Genomic DNA, 17,749 nt, shown 5'->3' with positions numbered 1-17,749 from the left:
CTAATGCTCTCATTTCTAGATCCTGGTTCTCAATGCTTGTCACTTGTATTTTTGCTCTCACACTCTGTCTGCATCCAACTCTGAAGGTGTTCCTTACAACCCCTTGATGAAAGTACCCTGACAGCATGTATGAATGTGATTTACAGCTGCAGACAACTGTCTATCCCAGTGAAGGCCATGCTGGCTGCATGAGACTGAGCAAATTGTTCTAGTGTCATTATGCTGTACTCTGTATATAATTACACTGTTTATATCCTGAATATAATGGAACTCAATTTTAAAAAGCCCGAAGATATGGTGGATCTTATTTTAAATAGAAACAGCACTCTTTCATAATTCATGATGTTCAAGTTCTAATGGGCTAATGAATAATTTGGAAGCAGTGCAAGCTCTTCATGGAGCTAATACGCTGGCTCTCCCAGAGGCTGTGTCTCCTTTCCCTCAGTTGCCAGAGAACTAACAGTGTCCTTGTTCTACTAGCCGTGGTTACAACCCGAGCAGGGCTGGAACAGGCCCTCGTGCTCCTGGTACACAACCTGCAGGGGATGAGGACACGCCACGGTCTCTCTGGCGGGAGTCCACTAAGTGTGTGTGTTCTGTATAAAAACACCTGCTCCCACGTTTCAAACCGTAAGTAATTGTTTCATAGCAAGAAAGGCCTTAGGACTAACTCTTCTGACTAAGCTTCTGGAGAAAGAGAAACCTGAGGCTCCTGACAAAGGCAAGTAAAGCCGATCAGGGACCTGGAGCCAGTGATGTTCTCCAGAAGTTTCTCAGGGCCCATCCCATAGATAACTTCACTTGAATCCGTATCTTTGCAACTTGGCTGCCAAGCAGCAGTGCTGATTTAACTTGAAATTTCTTTACTTTTCTATGCTTTCATGTGCAGGAGGTGCTAATGAGCAGTGAAATGATAAAAAAAAGTGTGGAGAAGCCACATGGGCAAGGGTGGAACCCGCGTCATCTAGAGTCTCCTCTGACCAAGACCCACTTGCTCATTTAAGAGTGAATCTGATGGGGCGCCTGGGAGGCTCAGTCGTTAAGCGTCTGCCTTCGGCTCAGGTCATGATCCCAGCGTCCTGGGATCGAGCCCCGCATCGGGCTCCCTGCTCTGCAGGAAGCCTGCTTCTCCCTCTCCCACTCCCCCTGCTTGTGTTCCCTCTCTCGCTGTATCTCTATCAAAAAAAAAAAAAAAAAGAGTGAATCTGAAATGATCTGACGTGCATGCAGCTCTCAAATCAAGTTAGAAATTTCATTTTATCCCATAGAAAATGTATTTAAATACGTTTAAAAGGCATGCTTTGGGAGTGACCTCTAAGGAAACCGAAACCTGGCGTGTTATACAGGTTATTGACAGCAGGCCAAGAGAAACCCCCACCTCTGTTTCTGACAGTACTGACAGAGACCACCACTAAACTACTCACTTTTTTTGGTAAAATATCTGGACTTGCAATAATGGGAAGCTATGCGAGAAGAATTTTTTAAGGATAGTACTAACCTATGAACTTTGAAGAATGTATCTCACGGGGTGCCTGGGTGGCTCAGTTGTTAAGCATCTGCCTTTGGCTCAGGTCATGATCCCAGGGTCCTGGGGTCGAGCCCCACATCGGGCTCCCTGCTCAGCGGGAAGTCTGCTTCTCCCTCTCCCACTCCCCCTGCTTGTGTTTCCTCTCTCGCTATCTCTCTCTCTGTCAAATAAATAAATAAAATCTTTAAAAAAAAAAAAAAAAAAGAATGTATCTCACGACCGGCTTCTAGTTAGTATTTTTTTTTTTTAAAGATTTTATTTATTTATTTAATTGACAGGGATGGAGAGAGAGAGAGACAGCGTGAGAGGGAACACAAGCAGGGGGAGTGGGAGAGGAAGAAGCAGGTTTCCGGCTGAGCAGGGAGCCCGATGCAGGGCTCGATCCCAGGACCCTGGGATCATGACCTGAGCCGAAGGCAGACACTTAACGACTGAGCCACCCAGGCGCCCCTTGTTAGTATTAACATGTTTTTGTACTGGCTATGTATGTGACGTGTTTGTCCACTTCATATATATGGAAACCCTGGAAGCCTACGTAACTGCCAGTCAACAGTAATGCCCTTCTAGACGTGAGCGGTGGAGCCTGTTACTGATAGGCACACATTCAGTTTTCCCAAACTCCAAACCTGAAGGTGGCCCTCAATGTGGTAAAGTATCTAAAAACAGTAATTAAGCATTTTGACTGGGTCACATGTCTCTTAAACTGAATTTCTGTATCATAATAGCAGCTAAACATAACACGAATAATAGTCAGGCCCTATTCCAAACACTCCATTTGCATGAACTCATGTACCCACCCCTACAACACTGTGAGGTAGATACCAGTATCCCTAACTTACAGATGAGGAAGCTGCAGCACAGAGAGGCTGAGTAACTTGGCCAAGGTCACACAGTCATTAAGCGGCCCAGTCAGGATTCGAACCCAGGCCGTCTGCACTGGGGCCTACACTCTTAGCGCTGTGCTCTCGCCTGGTGCCCACCTCCAGTTAACAGCCCAGGGGTATGTGGTGCCTTTTTAGCAGTCTCTCCCTGTGCCGGTCAGGTTCTCAGAAGAACCTCACGAAGGGAGTCGGGTCAGGTTTAAACTTGTTCTCCCTGCCCCTCGGGCCCCTGAACCTGAACCACGGCACTCAGCCACGGTCGGCTTCACACTGGAGTCAGGCAACTTGTCCCCACCTGATGGTGAACACTGCCGTGCCGGAAGTCAGCTGGCCCTGGGAGCCTTCAGAGAGCACACTAGCGTTTTCCATGAATCGATACGCACACACAGTAGTGTTTACTTAAGATTCCGTCCTGCCAGCTGGAGACTCCAGAAGCGGGTATTCTGAAACAAAAGGATCTGGACCTCTGGGATCTTGCTTTATTTCTCCAATTTCACATTTAGATAAACATAAATTCCTACCTCTCATTTTAACTCTCGGTTGATGATTTTTATTCTCAAACATCTTAGTATTAGCAAGCATGGTCCACTTGTAACTGTTTCCCCAATTTTTTTCCAAAGGACACCCTTGACTCCAGCTAAAGCTTTTAAAAGCAATGAAATAAACGCATTTGTATGTGCTCCTAATGCAAATAAGCGAGTAAGTCCACACTTATCACTGCTTTCAAGACAATACTTTAAGGGAGATTTTTAGCAGATTACCTTGAGCTGGAAGTAAAATAGGAATCATCATTGTCATCACTGTACTTCTTTCTGGGTTTTGCTATGATTGGTGTTTCCTGTTCAATGGTCTGCATATCTGAAGTCACGGAATGTGAAATACCACTTGAGAAAATAGAGAATAAAATGGGAAAAAATTACATTCGTTTATGAAGACACTTGTGTTCACCAAAGAATGAACTATTTATTTATTTATTTAAAAGATTTTATTTATTCATTTGAGAGAGAGACACACAGCGAGAGGGAACACAAGCAGGGGAAGTGGGAGAGGGAGGAGGAGGCTTCCCGCTGAGCAGGGAGCCCAACGTGGGGCTCGATCCCAAGACCCTGGGATCATGACCTGAGCTGAAGGCAGACGCTTAAAGACTGAGCCACCCAGGCACCCCTATTTTTTTTTTTTTTAAGATTTTATTTATTTATTTGACAGAGAGAGAGAGAGCACAAGCAGGGGGAGTGGCAGAAGGAGAGAGAGAGGGAGAATCAGGCTCCCTGCTCAGCAGGGAGCCTGATGCGGGGCTCGACCCCAGGACCCTGAGATCATGACCTGAGCTGAAGGCAGACGCTTAACGACTGAACCACCCAGGCGCCCCTGAACATTTTAATCTATACTCTCAGCAAAAACGAAAATGTATTAGTGGGGTTAAAAACATGAGCAATAAAAACAGTACATATATTTTTTGGCATCAGCATTGAAAAGCCTTAGTGAGGACTGGAACGAATTACACAAAATACAGTCACACATATCAGTTCTGTCTGTGGCATCTGCTTAGCAACAAGTCAGGCCTATTTCCTTTTTTTTTGAGACTCAAATTTGGAATTTTTCATGCTGTGTTGACTATGAAAGGAAAAAATTGAAGAAAGGAAGGAATCACAAAAAAATGCTTTTCAAGCTGACGTTAATAAGGAAAAGCCATTCGCGATCAGCAACCCGGTTTAAATCCTGGAAGCCACATACCTTCTGCAGTTTCCAAATCCCATGCCAAGTCTCTCTGATTCTATCTTTTTTTTGCCACTCATGTTCACCTTCTCGTCCTTTTTCATTTGAATTTCGAGATCCTTATAGGCTAATCGCAGTGATGAAACGCTGCCAGAAAAACCAAATGCTCCTTAATTTAGCTTTAATTCTGTTTTCTCAAGTTAAAACACTAAGCAAAATTAAACACATCGCTTATAATTTGAGCTTCGTGCTTCTTTCCATAATTAATAAATAGGAAGGCAAACTGGCATTTTATCCCCCCCAAAGGTCTTTTTTGAGTAGATGCTCAAGAAAATTTGAATGCGTTTACCGCCACTTTTTGTTGCTGCTGATCCTACCTTACTGTTCTAGTTCATATCAGCTATCACCATATGATAATGGTTTATACCACCTGCTACATAATAACATAATATATACTGAAATTATGTTATATAGGATAGTAAAAAAGCAGAATTCCTTATGTGGATTAATATTTTATTTATACTTCTACATTACATAGCAAAAGTATAAGGTTAGTCTCACTGGTTTGCTTGGTTTAAGTATATGCACACACACACACACATACTTAAATATATTTGACTTTACAAACAGATGACTTAAGAAGCAGTTACTTAATTGCAAAAGGATTCTTTAGAGGATCTCTATATGAGGCTTCTGAGAGCATTAAAAACTGTGCTACAAGCCAGACACTAATGATCTGCTTATCAAACGCCTGTTACAAATGATGCACCAAAGGGGTAAAAAGAGGTATACAACACCGCCCCTGACTCCCAGATTTCTAAACATGTTATAAATACTTAATTTTTTGTAAAGAAAACTATGCCTGTATCAGCAGTAACAAGAATATTTTATATTAGTAAGACAGCAACAAAGTATCGGGGTCCTGAAAAGTGCTGTACCTATTTTATCAGGAACTGTAAGCTATTATCCATTTTCTAAAATTGTGTAAAATGTCATGAATTCCTCGTAAGGCACCGTGTAAATTCCATAATAATATAAATACATTTCTCTGTATTAACAGGGAAAGACAATGATATTTCTTACTAGAAAAACATACTCAATAGGAAAAAAAATGCTTGTCTGCTGTTTTCTTCCTTCATAAGCAGGATTTGTTTTGTTTTGATCTGGCAGTTTGCTCTCTTTACTATTATTCCTACAGAACAGATTCTAGCAATGTACTCAATTTTATCACTCAGAAAATACATAATAGTTTTGAGTATACTTTTTGGAGGAAGACAACAATCTGTTGAAAATCATGAACAGATAAAACTGTAGCAACAGATTCTTCTGGAGAAGACGAATGGATGGGGAGAAAGGTTCTACTAGGGAGAGAGGAGACGGGAGAGCTTTCCTTCTCCGGATCTGACACGGGACTGGGTCTCTTGCCCATGAAAAGCATGCACTTGACTGCCCAGGCTTCTGGTAACATGGGGCCAGCAGCACTGATGGAATTAAGAAGTCAGGCCTCGGTGTTTCTCAGAAGTGCGGGAGCCCTTCCCAGTCCCGGCTCAAGGGAGGGCTTGCAAGCCACTCAGATCAAGCAAGGGAAGCAGCTCTGCCTCTTCCTACTCTCCCCACCAACTGTGCAGACTCCTCTGAGGGTGGGTCCAGGAACTGCCTGCCTGGAGGTGAGGATGAGGCTAGTACACAGTCAGAATTTCACAGGCTGATGAGAGAGAAACAGGCGGCTCCTGACAGTCTACTGAACTGAAATAACTATTCACAGCCATTAAAACATGAACTTGCAGAATACCCTTGTCAAATCTGAAAGATAAAACATGTACTTTCTCAGGCTGGCGCAGCCCTAATTTGGTGGAAATGGGCTACCCCGGGTCTGTGAGGGAGGGCAGTGTTTTGGGCACAGTGGTATGGCTGTCCTGAGCGTGGCCAAGAAAGCTGTCAAAGCAGGTTCCCAAGTCAGATCCATAAACACCCCAGGGCCCACATCTCTGCATATATGCTGTACCCAACCATCCTAATGAAAGCTACCAGTTAAGGCTGGTGTGCTAATCTCCATCCCCTGGACCTGCAGGGAGTGATGGGATCAGGCACTGGATTTTACACGCTCCAGGAAAACCACTCATGAGCAATCTGCACACAGCCCACTCCCAAACATCAAGAGAAGCAGTCTAGAGCCTCAGATTTGACCTTCCGCCCCATTCCCCAGGGTCAAGAACCTAGCCTAGAGAAATTAAAGTGAGGTCTGTGACCGCTGGAAGTACATTTTACAGAAAGCATTTCAAACCATATCTAGCCTAACTACAATTTAGTGCTGCCCCCTATGTTCTTCGAACTGAATGACAAGGAGAAATAACTTCAAATTCTCCGGGCTTAGCAACTAGAAAGCCCCTTGGCAAACTGTTAGTATGAATAGTAAGAAAGCACACTGATTGAGCACTTACTCTGCACCAGGCACTGTCTGATGCACTTTGATGAGCATTAACTAAGTCAATCTTCAAAGCATTAAACCTCATAAAATAAGCATTATTATTTTCTTCATGATACAGTCTATAGTAACTCAAGTCAAAACTGATAGAATACACATGAAAAGAAGAGAAAATACCATAAAAGTAAAATAAACACACATAAGAACTAGGAACCCAAGCCAGCTCTCCTTTCTGTGTTGTGTTCACCCTGCTTTCTTCTCTCCCAGAGATCTTTTATACCCAGCACATGCACTCTCCAGACGGCCATACTGCTCTTCTGTTTCCAGCACAAAAAAAGCCTCTCAAGAGCCTTCAGTGTATACTTACAGCCATTCTCTTGACTGGCCTCCTGGCTTCCAGTTTCTGCCCCATTCTGTGTGTCCTGATCTCACTACCAAACTCACCTTCCAAAATACACCCCTTCATTCCAGTGCTCCTCTCAGATAAAATGTAAATGACTGGCCTGACTTAAAGGGACTCCACATTATCATTCCAATTTCTCCAATCCAGGCAGCCCCCCTCCCCAGCACCAAAAAATAAATAAATAAATAAAACATAAAAAATTAAATGGCATCTAGAAAGCAAACCTCAGAGTTGTTTGATTAACAGTTTTATTCACTAAAAACACACTACTAGAACTAAGTTAAACTTACACTGATTCTTCCTTAGGTGCCACCCCGGCCAGAAGGTCTTCCTGTTCCTTCATCTTATCTACAGCTTGGGCTTGTTTTTCAATTTCGTTAAAGCATGTATTCGCCACTTTCTGGGCCCCCAAACTTCCTTTTTTGGCTCCAAGCTAGAAGATAGATAAAATTAGATTCTACCCAAACTGTCTGAAAGCTTTTGCAGCAACAGCTAACATGACTAAGGTTTGTTACCTGCCAGGCACTGTGACCTGCACTTTACATTCATTCTCTCACTTAGTCCTCACAACCCTGTCAAGCTGGCATTGCTATTAGCCCCAGTTCACAGGTGAGCAACTCAAGCTCAGGCAAGTTAAGTGACCTGACCAAGATCACACAGCCACGAGGTGACAAAGTGGCTGCCTTGGTGCCTGCCTCCAGAACACAAGCTCTACAGGGGATCGTGTTCTCTGAAAGCTCAGTGGACGACAACCCTCCAAGCCTCGAGTGAAGGCATCGCTTACAGAAATGCACACATGACAGGAACTTCCATGGAGCCTCCACTGATTTTTTTTTTTTAATTCTGTCAACAGAAAAATGTCGTCCAATACTCATTCTAGAAAATCTTCACTACGTCTAACATTCACCTCATTGCACAAAGCATAAGTTCTTTATCAAAGCCACATGTATTATACACAATATGGGAAGTGACAAAGGTGGCTTTCTCGAGAGCGTGGACTGTTTTAGAGCCGAGCCACCAGGTATTTACACACGATACTCACTCCTCTTTTAGCTTGATTTGGTTTCTTTTTTATGATAGAGGACACCTCTGCCAAAAAATAAAAAAAAAAGTCAGACCAATAGAAATACGTAATTTTTCTATTTTTAGTGTATCTTCTAAAAAATCTTAAGATACACATATCATTATTTAAGAGACTATAACATTTTCCACATGGGTTTGTCACCCAGAAGACTCAGGCATATGAGTGTATTTTACATTAAGAGCTTGGTTAAATGGAGTTTCTTGGTATTTCCAAGTAGTATCCAAACTCAGAGAAAATGTCTTCTGCATACCACACTGAAGAGAAATAAAGAGCCTGGCCTGACCCCATACACTGCTTTCTTCAGGAGCATTTTTTATGTATATTAGAACAAACTCTCTTATTAAGATCTGCTCTTCAAAAACTTTTAGAATTACTTTAAAATATAAAGTTAGCCAGGCATTATGTATACAACTAAAGCAGTGCTGTGCTTTTTCACCTTGACTTATATACAGATTTTATAGTATTAATCAATAAGAATTACAAAGCATTCCATTATTTTAGTAGCAGTACTTTCTAAATTGTACAAAAATATATGATGCTTTAAGATAGAGCTCCTTAAACATTGTTTTCTGGGTAAACTTTAATCATAGATTATATAGTCTATGTTTAAGAGACTCAGTAAGAATGAAATTTTAACTTTTATCTTACAAAGATGAGAATGTGCCTTAACAGGAAAAGGCAGCATAAAACCACAAACAACAAAAATTCAAATTTAGCCCTAATGAGAATATAACATCATTACATTTCAAGTATGAAAAAGATATTTATGCAAGTTTTTCTTTCCAGCACCTCCTTTTGGATCCGTGTGGCAGTAGTCACATAATCGGCCCCCAACCTCCTACAAGGCTATTAACATAGGATGAAAATATCCAGAACATTTCTAATAGTTTAACTGTTTTTCACCAAAGTACTTGCTTTCCAATTAATGCCACGTAATATGCACTAATTTCAGAATATAATACCCTAATAATGAAACATTGAAGATCACTGTAAAATCAGAAAGAGAAAAAAATACTAGGAGTTCTTGAGTCAACGGGAATGACAGGGCTGCTCTGCCTTCTGCTCATGCTGGGAACATAAACCAGCACAGCACAAATGAGCAGATCAACAGCATCAGCAGCGACCTCATCCAGGTACACCAGCTGCTGCAATTCACGGGCCGCAAGCTGCCTAAAACGGAAAACACTTTTTTGCTCAATAAAATCTTATTAACAGATTAACGGTCATGACGCTGTATTAGTCTACAAAATCTAGGCAGAATGTAAAGATGGGATTCATTCTTTGTCTTAATGAATCTCACTCTTTAAATCAGAATATAGAGTCATAGGCCTATTACCTGAAGCCCCCTTCGTTGGTGCATTAAGACCTTCCACGCTCGGTGCTTGTTCTGGTCCACCTGCAAGTTAAATATATGATATTAATGCAGAAAATATACTCATCAAACATTCTTTTGAATATGTAATAAATTCTACTTTCTTGGTTCCACATATCTTACCCAATTTTGCCAATGATTGTTTTTCTGTCTAGCTCCATATTCTATTTTATCATTATAAGAATTTTGATTAAAAAAAATTTTGATTTAAAAGTCCATTGAAATAGAAATATACTTTTTATTCAGTTGCTTTATAGGATAAAAATGTTCGTGGTCTCTCTAATTAGTATCATTCAAAATTCTACCTTATGATCGGGGCGCCTGGGTGGCTCAGTTGGTTAAGCGACTGCCTTCAGCTCAGGTCATGATCCCAGGGTCCTGGGATCGAGTCCTGCATCGGGATCCCTGCTCTGTGGGGAGCCTGCTTCTCCCTCTCCCACTCCCCCTGCTTATGTTCCCTCTCTCGCTGTGTCTCTCTCTGTCAAATAAATAAATAAAATCTTTAAAAAAAAAAAAAAATTCTACCTTATGATCTGGTGTTTTAAAATAAACTGTTCTGAGATACCTAGTACATATGTGGATTAAACACCCAATATATGTTAACATTTGTAAATTCCAACACCAATCGTATCAGTGATAGAAACCTAAATTTCCAGGTGCCAGAAAAATCTGCCGTTTTCTACTTTGCCTGAAAAATTATTCTGGTTAGGAAACTCTATTATGTCTTCATTAAAAAAATCATTTGTTATCTTGATTTTATTCCTTATTTTATTCCTTTAAAAATTAATAAACAAGGAGCATCTGGATGGCTCCGTCGGTTGAGCGTCTGCCTTCAGCTCAGGTCAGGATCCTGGGGTCCTGGGATCAAGTCCCGCTGAGCAAGGAGCCTGTTTCTCCCTCTCCCTGCCGCTCTGCCTACTTGTGCTCGCTCTCTCTCGTCAAGTAAATAAATAAAATCTTTGACAAAAAATGAATAAACAAGATGTAGTCTATTCAGGCGATGGGATATTACTTGGCCAGAAAACGGAATGATGTGCTGATACCTGCTACCACATGGATGGACCTGGAAAACATGATGCTAAGCTCAAGAAGCGGGTCACAGAAGACCCTACCTCGTAGGATTCCATTGATACGAAATGTCTAGAACAGGCAAATCTTTAGAGACAGAAGCAGACTGGCAGTTGCCAGAGGCTGGAGGCAGGGCAGAATGGGGGCTGATCCTCGGTACAGGCTTTCTCTGGGGGCTGCTGAAAATGTTCACACCTTGTGAATATACAAAAACCACTGAGTTCAACAGTTTAAAAAAGGGTAAATTTTATGATGTGTGAATTATATGTCAATAAAGCTGTTATTTAAGGGGTGCCTGGGTGGCTCAGGCGGTTGAGCGTCTGCCTTCGGCTCAGGTCATGGTCCCGGGGTCCTGGGATCGAGCCCCGCGTCGGGCTCCCTGCTCCGCGGGAAGCCTGCTTCTCCCTCTCCCACTCCCCCGCTTGTGTTCCCCCTCTCACTGTCTCTCTGTCAAATAAATAAATAAAATCTTTAAAAAAAATAAAAAATAAAAAAAAATAAAGCTGTTATTTAAAACAGGGCAGGCCTGACAGAGGTTTAGAGGAAACATACTGGTCTTACTTTTTATAAATATTTATTTATTTATTTATTTATTTATTTATTTATAAAGTTTTACTTATTTGGGGCGCCTGGTGGCTCAGTGGGTTAAGTGTCTGACTCTTGATTTTGGCTCAAGTCATGATCTTAGGGTCGTGAGATCAAGCCCCATGTTGGGCTCCGTGCTGAGCATGGAGCCTGCTTAAGATTTTCTCTCACCTTCTCTCTCTGCCCCTCCCCGCTTGCGTGCTCTCTCTCTCTCTCTCTCAAAAAAAGATTTATTTGGGGGTGCCTGGGTGGGTCAGGTGGTTGAGCGTCTGCCTTCGGCTCAGGTCATGATCCCAGGATCCTGGGATCAAGCCCCGCATCGGGCTCCCTGCTCTGCGGGAAGCCTGCTTCTCCCTCTCCCACTCACCCTGCTTGTGTTCCCTCTCTTGCTGTGTCTCTCTCTGTCAAATAAATAAATAAAATCTTAAAAAAAAAAAAAAAAGATTTATTTGAGAGAAAGAGAGCGTGCGAGCAGGGTGAGGGGCAGAGGGAGAGAGGGAGAGAAAGAGAATCCTCAAGCAGACTCCCTGCTGAGCAAGGAGCTGGACGTGGGGCTCAATCCCAGGACCTCGAGATCACAACCTGAGCCAAAATCAAGAGTTGGCTGCTTAACCCACTCAGCCACCCAGAAGCCCCTATAAAAAAGGTAAACTCTAGTTAAGGCATTTAAGAAGGCAAAGCAGGATGATTGAGAACCATGGCATTTTGTGGAAAAAGGACTGACTACACATTTCTTGATTACCTACCATGGGCCAGGAACTGCTGGCCACTGGAGGAATGCCAGGGAATAAGGATACTTAAGCAGAGGATGTCAGGACCCACATTCCATTGGTCAAAACTCTTTTGCTCTTCCTTTTCATGATGTAATCCTTAAGTTGACTCAAGACTGCACCCTGTCCCCACCGGGGAGCTGAGAGCTGCTGGTGAGAGACTGGTCGGGAAGGAAGGAGGAAATTCTGCTGCAGGGGCAAGTGGCTGTGGAATTTCTAAACAATAAAACTTTCAGGAGAACTTTCCAGCTAAGAATGATGGAGGCTCAGTTGGCTGAGCGTCCGGCTCTTGGCTTGGGCTCAGATCATGATCTCAGGGTTGTGAGATGGAGCCCCGCACCGCATCTGACTCTGCACTCAGCGGGGAGCCTGCTTGAGGATCCTCTCTCTCCCTCCGCCCCTCCCCACACACACATGCAAGCGCGTGTGTTCTCTCTCTAATAAATAAATAAATCTTAAAAAAAATAAAATATGTACAACAAAATCTTGCTCTGTATTTAGTTACCTTAGTTTCCTGTTAGTAAAACAAATAAGACACCTGGACTCCAGAGGGCGCATGGGCCTCCGTGGCATGTGAGCTTCAACCTCAAAAGGCCTTTTAGGCTAATTAGTTGTAATAATAACAATATTCAAATTGTCATCTGTACTGTTGGAAGGTACAAAGGCCACCTTTTCTCTGTGTTAGTCAGGAGAGTGTTGGGATTATTTTTTTTCTTCTGTCCTTACGGATAATGACAAACCGATCAATGGTGCAGGCAGATTCCTTATTTTAAGAAACCACCTCTCCGTGGAGTTGCTCACAGCCCAGTGAGCTAATGGGGCACAGTCATTCCCAGAACCAAGGTGTGCTACACTATGGGGGAGACCAGACACATGAATGTGGTAGGGACCTGGAGTGCCCATGGGATGGACGTGGTCTCTCTGAGGAGAGGCCCTCGAGCAGGACAGAGGTAGCCACGTGGCAACGAGGGGGGACAGTGCAAGCAAAACCTAAAGCAAACATAGGAAAGAACCAAAGGCCCGGTGTGGCTGCAGTGTGGTGCAGGTCTAAGAAACTGAAAAGCCACTTCGAGGTGTGTTCTTAGCAAACATTTAGGGTCATATGTACAAAAAATGAAATGCAACCGTAGGTTGCAAATCATACAAAACCCAGCCATGCCAGAGTCCTTTGCACATTAAGGAAACAAGTGTTTTGCCTATATATGAATTGCAAGCGTTTATCACTTGTCTTTAAAGCATTTCTTCAGAACTGAATTGTTATATTTGTAATAGATTCATTAATCTCTTCTTCTCATGAGGCTTGAATATGTATAGAAGGGCTTCCCCATTCCAGGATGACAGAAAAGCTTCACCGATGTTTCTTCTAGTAACCTCACATTTTCATGACATATATTTAATCTTTGATCTAACTGAATTTAGGTTGATGTAAAGAGTAAAGAAGGAATTCTGCTTTATTTTATTATTTTTTCCAAAATGCTGGACACTTGTCCCAACTCCATTCACTGTTCCCCGGGATGTAAAATGTTCCCATCCTGGCTTGCTGATAGGTCAACTCCTAAGACCAGTAACATTAAAAACAGGCATCCTAAAATCTGCTGTTTGATGGAATCTCAGACATTCCTCCCCTTATACCTAGAATTCAGTACAAATGAAGTGACTTTTCCTTCCAGCATGCTCCCTGACCCCACTCTCACAGAGACCCGAATGATAACTTTCCTAGGACTCTCTTCTTGATAAATACCAGTCACTCCCCAACCCTCCAGCAAAACCATTGCCAGAAAGTTTCTCAAGTAAGAATCTTAGTCATAAAGTTGGTTGAATGTTTGGTCTTCCTATTACACGAAGTTCCCAAAAGTAGTTCCAGGCTCAGTTTATACCAGCCCACACTTCTGGCACCACACCCCAGGGGTTCCCTGCACAGTTGTCAAATGGTGCTGTTAATTTACACGAACTTTCTGGCTGACAAAAAATGTTCAATCTTGGGGTGCCTGGGTGGCTCAGTCAGTTAAGCGTCTGCCTTCGGCTCAGGTCATGGTCCCAGGGTCCTGGGATTGAGCCCCGCACCAGGCTCCCTGCTCAGTGGGGAGTCTGCTTCTCCCCCTCCCTCTGCCTGTCGCTCCCCCTGCTTGTGCTCTGTCAAATAAATAAAACCTTTAAAAAAAATGAAAAATAAAAAAAAATTCAATCTTAAAACAAAAAAATGTTGAGGTCTGATCCTTGTTATTCATATCACATAAATGATTTTTTAAAATGCAAGCAATTGATATAAGTATATTTACAATAAATATAATCCTGGGGCACCTGCGTGGCTCAGTTGGTTAGGCGTTCAACTCTTGGCTTTGGCTCAGGTCATGATCTCAGGGTCCTGGGATCAAGCCCTGCATCTGGCTCTGCTTGAGATTCTCTCTCTCCCTCTCCCTCTGCCCCTCCTGCTCATGCTCTCTCTCTCAAATAATAAATAAAAATCTTTTAAATAAATAAATAGATAAAATCCTATGATAAAATCACCGAATGCAAATCATTAGATATCAACTATTTACAGGATCATTTTTAAAATTGAAATCTTACTTTCTGAGTATGGAAGTAACATATATTCATTACAAAAGTTCACTCACTTCACAACTATATCAAGTTGAAGGTAAAAGTAATTCATTCAGTAATTTCATTCTCCAGTTAACAATTTGGTATGTGTCTTCCAGAATGTTTTCTTTTTTTTTTTTTTTTAAATATAAACAGGAATTTTCTGTGTCTTACATAGGAATCATTCTTATGACTTGTATTTTTAAAGATTTTATTTATTTGAGAGAAAGAAAGAGAGAGATGGAGGAGGGGCAGAGGGACAGGGAGAAGCAGACTTCGTGCTGAGCAGGGAGCCCGATGTGGGGCTCGATCCCAGGACCCGGAGATCATGACCTGAGCCAAAGGCGTCAGACGCTTAACCAACTGAGCCACCCAGGCGCCGCACCAGAATGTTTTCTGTGTGTATATATAATTTTTTATAAAAATGAGATCATAGGGTGCCTGCGTGGCTCAGTTGGTTAAGCGACTGCCTTCGGCTCAGGTCATGACCCTGGAGTCCCGGGATGGAGTCCCGGGATGGAATCCCGGGATGGAGTCCCGGGATGGAGTCCCGCATCGGGCTTCCTGCTCAGCAGGGAGTCTGCTTCTCCCTCTGACCCTCCCCCCTCTCATGCTCTGTCTCATTCTTTCTCTCTCAAATAAATAAATAAAATCTTTAAAAAAAAAAAAAAAAGAGTCAGACGTTCAACTGACTGCACCACCCAGGCGCCTGACGGATCTTATTTTCTAATAGTTTCGTAGCGTGCCATTGAACCAAAGGAGAGCATTACAGGACAGTTCTGAAGACTACCTTCATTATTAGCTGGAGTGGTTTCCACATTCCTTGGTGGCAAAGAAGATGCTTCTGGTTGTGCTGATGCCCATCCTGTGCCGCTCGCCTGCAGCAAGGTGAAAAAGTCATCAGTAAGCAAAGCAAGAAAAGTCACAACAAAGTCAAAGCAGGGGAAAAGCTAATAATTTAATAGTTACCTTCTAAGTACCTGGATTAACAGGAAGAAAAGGTAATATTAAAACATGCCTATTCTTTTTTTTTTTTTTTAAGATTTATGTATTTATTTGAGAGAGAGAGAGAGAGAGTGCACATGCGGGAGGAGGGGCAGAGGGAGAGAGAGAGACAGAGAGAACCTCAAGCAGCCTCCCTGCTGAGTGTGGCGCCTGATGCAGGGCTCAATCTCACGACACATGAGATCATGACTCGAGCCGAAATTAAGAGTTGGACACTTAACTGACTAAATCACCCAGGTGCCCCAGGAGCACACTTATCTTGATGAGCACCGGGTATTGTACAGAGTTGTTGAATCTTTATATTGTATACCTGAAACTAATATAACACTGTGTTAATTATACTTCAATTATGGTCACCAAATCATTGATGAATCAGGTGGTGCCTACCAGGCTTTTCTGCAGTAAAATTACCATTTTCCCCTTTCCCATCCTCTAGTCTTGGGAAACAAGTCACCAAGTTTGGTCTGCACTCAAGGGGAGGGGGTGAAGCTCCACCTCCCGAAGGGCAGAGTTCTCTCTATATATACATGATTGAATTTCTCTTTAAGGAAGATCGTCCCTTCTCTTCATTTATTTATTCAATCATCTATTTATATTAGTGTAGACTCATGGATATTTATTTTATTCTTTGGGTTATGGTCATTATTTTGCTATTGAAATTGTTCCAGCTTTGACCATTGGGAACTCTTTCCGGTTGGTTTCCGAGTCCTTTAGACAGCTCTCCTCTATCTGCCACCCCCTCTGCCAGCACTACAAGATGCTCCAGGCTCAATTGCCCCAGCAGCCCCAGGCCTAGAATCTGCCATTTCTCCACAGGTAGCCCTGGTTCCTCTTGGTGCTCACCCAGGGACACATACACATACGTCATCGGTGCTCCACCGTGTGTCTGCAAGTGTGTGTTACAGAGACTCACTAAAACAACGTGAGTTCATATTAATACTAATTCTAACACTCGTCCACATCAAACTGTTCCTCTCTCTCCTCCTTTTAGCCTGTTGTTTCTATTCCTAACACTTCCCAGCCACTACCTGTGGATATTCTAGACCTTGTTGCATATTAAACAAGAGGTGCAGACTGTGACAGAATACCTCATCTTTTCTTTTGTTTTCTGTTCCCTTCTTTGTTGATAACTACTTCTTGTAAGTACTATGTCAATGAACATGTATGTGCACATTATAATAACAAAAAAATCAAGGGACAGCAATTTCATGTCTGTACTTGAAAATTGGTTAAAGAATGGGTTGTACAGCAGTTAAGCAAATGTGCCCCCTCCCCAGTGGGACTGGGAGGAGGGAGGGCAGCGAACAGACACCTGAGGCTCTAAGCCAGGGGTCTGCACACATTTCCCTAAAGGACCACTCAAGAAATATTTTAGGCTGTGGAGGCCTTATGTTCCCTAATCTTAGTGATTTTGGGATGATTATTGTTGCTCCTATCAGACCACAACAATGAAGACCATGGTTCTGGCCGCTTTTACTGGAGGCTCACTCTGTGCCAGCTCCTAATTCCTTGCATCAGTATTTAAGTAGGGAGCCCAACGCAGGGATTGAACTCACAACCCTGAGACCAAGACCTGAGCTGAGATCAAGACTCAGATACTTAACTGACCGAGCCACTCAGGCACCCCCTGACTTCATTCTTACAATAGCCCTCAGATACCCTCGATGTACACAGCTAAACTGGGACAATGAGATTCAAACCCCTATTAAAATTTAGGTTTAGGGGGCGCCTGGGTGGCTCAGATAGTTAAGCGTCTGCCTTTGGCTCAGGTCATGATCCCAGGGTCCTGGGATCGAGTCCCACATCGGGCTCCCTGCTCCTTGGGAGCCTGCTTCTCCCTCTGCTTCTCTCTCTCTCTCTCTGTCTCTCATGAATAAATAAATAAAATCTTTAAAAAAAAAAAAATTAGGTTTAGGGGCGCCTGGCTGGCTCAGTCAGTTAAGTGTCCAACTCTTGATTTTGACTCAGGTCATGACCCTAGTGGTGTGGGATTGAGCCCTGCATCCGGCTCCACGCTCAGTGGGGAGTCTGCTTGAGATTCTCTCTCTCCCTCTGCCCCCCACCTCCGCTGGCATGCTCTTAATTAAATATTTAGAAAAGAAAAAGTCTTCATTCTTTGTCAGGTCCATAGTTCTCAGATGAACTGTGGCAGACTACTAGTAATAACTTCTCAGCCTCCCTGGCAGCTAGGTATCTATGTACAACTAAATTCTGGCTACTAGGATGTGAGCACAAGTGATGTGCACCACCTCTACATTTTTTTTAGTAAAAGGATGGGGCACTTGCTTTCCTAGATGCTTGCCCCCTTTCCATTGCTGTGAAAGGTCATGAG

General features: G+C 42.8%; 1 protein-coding gene across 5 annotated transcripts in view; it reads right to left on the bottom strand.

Annotated features, from left to right (window-relative positions):
* ARFGAP3 (ADP ribosylation factor GTPase activating protein 3) overlaps positions 1–17,749 on the bottom strand; it is a 69,609-nt gene that overhangs the window by 36,942 nt on the left and 14,918 nt on the right. For all 5 annotated transcript variants that reach the window (XR_010411296.1, XR_010411295.1, XM_064590521.1 and 2 more), the window contains exons 6-11: positions 15,203–15,290; positions 9,374–9,433; positions 7,996–8,042; positions 7,244–7,386; positions 4,144–4,272; positions 3,171–3,293 (exon numbers count right to left, since the gene is read on the bottom strand). Coding sequence is in view for 3 of the 5 variants with exons in the window: in XM_064590521.1 (XP_064446591.1) it covers positions 3,171–3,293; positions 4,144–4,272; positions 7,244–7,386; positions 7,996–8,042; positions 9,374–9,433; positions 15,203–15,290 (590 nt within the window). In the remaining 2 variants the exon portion in view is untranslated. The remainder of the gene's footprint in view (positions 1–3,170; positions 3,294–4,143; positions 4,273–7,243; positions 7,387–7,995; positions 8,043–9,373; positions 9,434–15,202; positions 15,291–17,749) is intronic.

Source organism: Mirounga angustirostris, unplaced genomic scaffold, assembly GCF_029215605.1.
Source record: "Mirounga angustirostris isolate CCGP_5_RB_7025 unplaced genomic scaffold, mMirAng1.0.hap1 SCAF_5, whole genome shotgun sequence".
Lineage (NCBI taxonomy): Eukaryota > Metazoa > Chordata > Mammalia > Carnivora > Phocidae > Mirounga > Mirounga angustirostris.
The sequence above is the reverse complement of the archived record's forward strand: the minus strand, read 5'-3'. Positions and strand labels throughout refer to the sequence as shown.